The sequence below is a fragment of the Nanorana parkeri genome, unplaced genomic scaffold (genome assembly GCF_000935625.1).
Source record: "Nanorana parkeri isolate BGI_ZX_2015 unplaced genomic scaffold, ASM93562v1 scaffold1825, whole genome shotgun sequence".
In the NCBI taxonomy this organism is placed as follows: Eukaryota; Metazoa; Chordata; class Amphibia; order Anura; family Dicroglossidae; genus Nanorana; species Nanorana parkeri.
This window is the reverse complement of record NW_017308093.1, coordinates 177,884-182,993: the sequence shown is the minus strand read 5'-3', so window position 1 is coordinate 182,993 and position 5,110 is coordinate 177,884. Positions and strand designations below refer to the sequence as shown.

The window sequence follows — 5,110 nt, the reverse complement described above, 5'->3', positions numbered from 1 at the left end:
GGGAAAACTTTCTCTCACTTCCTGTTCTGTGTGACAACCCCTTAAATAGATGGGAAGAGAGGAAAGCACTCCCAAATGAGGACGCAAGAAGCAGTAAAAAGTTGACAGAGGTTCTGCTTGACACATAGTATATATAGAAGGAAAGTAATTAGATGTTTCCCTTACTTTCTGTTTTGTATGACGCTCATCAAATAGAAAGGGAACGTGAAAAGTTTCACTTCCTGTTCTGTGTGACACACCTCAAGTAGACAGGAAGTGAAGAAAACTCTCCCAAATGGGGACACCAGAAGCAGTAAAAGATGACAGGAGGGTCTAACCCCTCCTCCCTCTATTCATGAGCGATCCAACCGGCATCTACCCATAAATAAGTTTGCTGTGGGTGGACTGACCCTTTGATGTAAAACACAGACTTCCCTCCAGGGATGGCCTACAAGCTGGGCAGCAGGAGGGCGGTGAACACGAGATTGGCGCCATTACATATCAGGGACAGCAGGTTACAGAGAGACGCGATGCCGTGGTAGCGCAGGAAGGATTTCCGCAGGGCCTGGTACTTGGGGTCCTTTTCCCGCAGGAGCTTGTAGCCTTCGCTATTGGCGCTCAACCCTATGCCCTGACCCAGGCCGTGCTCCCGCTCAATGACATGCATCTTGAACATGACCTTGGAGGTGGAGGGCGAGAACCAGCGGGCGTGCAGCGCAGACACGATCAGCGATATGAAGAAGAGGGCGATCTGTTGGGGGAAGTGAAGAGAGAAGGTAAGAGTGGAAGTCCGAGGAAGGGCAGGCCAGATATACAGAAAAAGACAGCAAAGCTGAAGGAGACGTGTACATGAAATGGCATCTCGAGTTTTCCTTTATATTTTTTATGTCTCTTATTTTGTTCTATCTGTCCCCAAAAAATGGTATAAAATTAATTTCAGTACAGCGTTGCGTGACGGAATAAACGTCAGTCAAAGTACCGCAGCGCTGAATACTGAGAAATGGCCTGGCCAGGAGGGGGGTCTAAGCACCTGGTCTTCAAGCGGTTAAAAAACATATTAAAACAAATATTTTTTACAAGTAAAATAACGTAACAAGGCAACTTTACATGGCGGCTGCTATGCTAAGAATGTGAAGAGACCTCAACAACAGGAGATCACATTACAAACAAACAATTAAATAAATCAGCGGAGGGCCCTCATTTCCTCCTGTGCACACAAGCAGCCGCAAACATGGCAGGCTGTGCTTTCTTATAAGAAAGCCCAGCATCCTCAGCAAACTCTATCAAGTTAGCAACTGGTGGCTGTAAATTGTAGTTACTCTACTTCAGGGGTGACCCTCCAGCCGTGGTGAAAATACAAATCCCATTGGAATTGCAAGGTGCCGGCAGCCGCAGGTATGACGTCCGGAGGCAGATGTATGGTGGGATTGGTAGCTTCACCATAGCAGGAGGGCCAAAGTTTGCCTACCCCTGGCCTACTTCATATTATCTCCCTCTAGTGGCCATCCAGGGGATGTGATTCATATCCGTGCATAAAGGATGTGGGTACGTTTTAAGTTTTGCATAATAACATTATATCGTTTCTGGACCTGATCCCTACCGCTATGGAATTCTGGGTGTTCCTGCACACTTTGGACTATTCTCCCTTCCACCACCCAGAGAGCAGGACCTCTTCATAATGGCCAAGGTAGGCGAGAAGACTCCGGGGACTACGATTTTACCAATGTATTCCCTACGACATGTAGGAAATCAATGGGTGGTTTGAATCCCCAGCATCTGAAATGCCACTTGGAGGACGGAAGACAGAGGGGAAGTCTGAAGAGTGAGACAAGGAAAAGGACGACTCTTACCTGCACACTCTCGCTGGGTGACAGCAGCTCCCGCGGGTGGTACATGGCGTACACCGCCAGATTCAAAAAAGAGAAACACATGACTATGTGGTTATAAAATGGGAACAGTTTACTCTGTACCAGGCCAAACGTGTGCCGGGCCACCCCTCTGATCAACACAAACCCTGCAGGAGAGAAAAGGTGTGTCAAAGGTTATCTGGCAGAAGGGAAAAAGCAGAGAACACAGATGAAACGGGGGCAGTATTCTACAAAGCAGAGGCAGGAAGGCCGCAGCCGTCCCCTGCTATTCACATGTAACCCATATCCAGCATTCCGCTCTGGCTAAAGGTGGCCATACACTCTACAACCATCGCAAGACTTTAGTCTTGCGATGGTTGTAAAGGGATTCAAAAAACGTACGATCTGCCCATCTTGGACAGGCAGATCGCACTCTCGATCATTGCAAGCCCGCCCCCCTGAGGGGCGGGCTTCCGATGACCGCAATGCTGAACGGGCAGTGTGCGCGAGCGCACACCGGCCCGTTCGGCATTTGTCTTCCGAGCACCGTTCTAACCAGCCGAGAGTCGTACGATTCCCGGCTGGTTTTCGAACATGCTGGTTCGACGGAAGACGTGCGACCGTACAGTAGAAACGGTCGCACGTCTCCGTTCACACTGCTCGATTCTCGTACGATAACCGTGCAGTGTATGGGCACCTTAAGGATAGACGGCCAGCCCCGGATGCAGACAGATTGCTCCAAGGGCCCGTAAAGTGTCCCCAGCCACAGATAACGGCCGGATGTGTGGCTCCAGACAGCGATTCATTGGTTTGCACAGTCTGAGTGGCCCTAGCTGACCGAAAACCTCCAGTGCTGCCAGCCCCAAACAAGTCCATGCAAATGGGACCTAAGAGAGGAGAAGGTCTCACCTGCTACAAAGGTCATCCAGAACTGCATGCCCCATGATGCCGAGAGCACCAGAAGATAGATCACCTTCACCAGGCTTCCCGGCTCTCCCTCTGTCACCATCCTGAGGAAACACAATCACATTCCGATTATTACAGTAACCCGGCTCCTGAGTGTCTTATTACCCCTGTAACATCATATTACAGTAACCCGGCTCCTGAGTGTCTTATTACCCCTGTAACATCATATTACAGTAACCCGGCTCCTGAGTGTCTTATTACCTCTGTAACATCTTATTATAGTATGTGCTGGAAAAACAAGTCGGATCCATGGAGGCCGATCACCTCACAACTTACATGAAGGATCTGCTACTGACAGCTCGGTGCCAGATACCACAGCACACCTTCAGAGGTCTAGTGGAGTTCATGGCTGGACGGGTCAGGAAAAGGGGGAACTACTCAATATTAGGTGGGTGGTCATAATGTTATGGCTGATGGGTGTATTACAGTACTGCAGTATTCTGGTTGCTGGGTACGGCTTGAACTATCTTGCTTTGCATGTAATGAGTCTCTCTTGTATATTAGTTTCACCTTTTAAGTTGCATTAGTGAAATAAATGAACTTTGCACGATATTCTAATTATTCGAGTTTCACCTGTATACTCTCCGCGTCAGGTTGGTATACAGGGTCTGGGATCACAGTTGCTGAGTCATTCTACAGACATCTGGCCAACTGAATGGAGAACAAACACAGACATTTGTGGTGCTCTTCATGTCAGAAAGCGAGTGCTGTGAGGGGAGTTTATAAAATCAGGATTCCATCTTTCATTTTCAAAGCTTAAAAGGAGAACTATGGGGTCAGGGCTTTTCCCCATAGTTCTCCTTAGGGTAACGGGAGGACACAAACTAGCGCCCTCCCGTCACCCTTAGCTCAGTATACCGCGAGCTACCGCTCGCGGTATACTGAGACGCCGCAGCCGGAGCGGATCCCGACATCGATGTCTGGATCTGCCCAGCTGCGTGAGTGACAGCTGGTTCTGCCTATCTAGAGGCAGAGCCAGCTGTACCTGCCCTCTCCATTCCGCCAATCAGCGCTGGCGGATCGGAGCGGGGAATCCAGCCCCTCCCCTGTCACGGCAGAGAGCCGTGACAGGATCGAGAGGTGAGCGAACGCCGATATGTGTTCGCTCACCTCCCGATCTACTGAGCCGACAAGTGACAGTCTCATTGTCACAGGTAGGCTAGAAATATGAGGTGAGTGAAAAGCACTCACCTTGTAGTTCTCCTTTAATTGGTCAAACTGAAAGCAGATGCGGTTTGGTTGCCATGGGCAACTGTTACATATTCTGTCTGCTCCAGTCTTGCCTTCTGTGGCTGTTGGGTTAGCTATGGCCTACTGCAAAATATATATGGGGGTGGTAATCAGCAAAGTGTAGGTGCCCCTTTCACCTGTGACCCCAGTTATTAGTGTTCCATGGTTCTGGGGCCCTCTGTAGTCTGGGTGTCAGGTAGATCCAGCTACAGGTAAATCTTATTTGTTCACGCATTCACTACATATATGAATACACCCGGAGCCTACAAAGATATATATTCACATCACACACAGGCAGAGCTGGTGGCAATCAGAAGTTTGGTAGCTGTGCGACTACAAGCATCAGACCAAATGCATGCTGGGACTTGTGGTTCTACCAATGACCTCCACCACGAGCCACAAGTATACATAAATGACGTCACGAGCCCCGCCCCCGTACCTGACTCCTCACACCGCACAGCCTGGGAGCAGCTCGGCGACTAACAGCGACTTCCGGGTGCAGAGGCAAAAGCCGATGCCTCCTCACCACCCGCCTTCCAATCAACGTTCTGGCCGCGCCCCCGGTCTGACATTGGGCCAATCACGATGCCTGCCAGCTGTTTGACACTCACGGCTAGGGGCTTCTGCCTGTACGGAAGCCTGTTTGAGTCAATTGCTGAGCCATCACATAGTTCATAGTCCTGCAGAGTAAACTTTAGGCATTATCAGCTCGAGCCCACAGAGGCAGCAGATACAGTGGGGGAAATGTATCAAAACTGGAGGGGGCAGTATCTGGAGCAGTTGCCAATGGCAACCAATCAGTATTTTTTTCATTTTAAAAGCTTAACTGAGCAAGCTGAAGATAGAAGCTTATTGGTTGCCATGGGCAACTGCTCTGGATGTTACCGGCTCCAGTTTTGATAAATTCCCCCCAGTGTGTGCTCTGTAATCTGGTACCTGGCTATAACATGAGTTGTGCTGTATAAACAGCGGGACAACAAATCCCAGCATGTTCAAGCATAGTCTCCCAAGCTTGTCCTTGGACATGCTGTAGGGCAGTGGTGGGCAAACTCTGGCCCTCCGGCTGTTCTAAAACTACAATTCAGTGC

General features: G+C 49.6%; 1 protein-coding gene across 2 annotated transcripts; it reads right to left on the bottom strand.

Annotated features, from left to right (window-relative positions):
• Window positions 1–411: 411 nt before the first annotated feature.
• On the bottom strand, window positions 412–4,521 carry TMEM205 (transmembrane protein 205). Of its 2 annotated transcripts, XM_018571742.1 has the most exons (4): window positions 4,462–4,521; window positions 2,736–2,836; window positions 1,830–1,993; window positions 428–730 (listed from the first exon to the last, which is right to left on the bottom strand). In XM_018571742.1, exons 2-4 carry the CDS (start codon window positions 2,833–2,835, stop codon window positions 428–430), a joined length of 567 nt encoding a protein of 188 aa, XP_018427244.1. In that variant the 5' UTR covers window position 2,836; window positions 4,462–4,521. The 2 variants fall into 2 exon arrangements, with proteins under 2 accessions (XP_018427245.1, XP_018427244.1); XM_018571743.1 differs by lacking the exon at window positions 4,462–4,521 and having other exon boundaries at window positions 412–730; window positions 2,736–2,835.
• Between the last annotated feature and the right edge of the window lie 589 nt (window positions 4,522–5,110).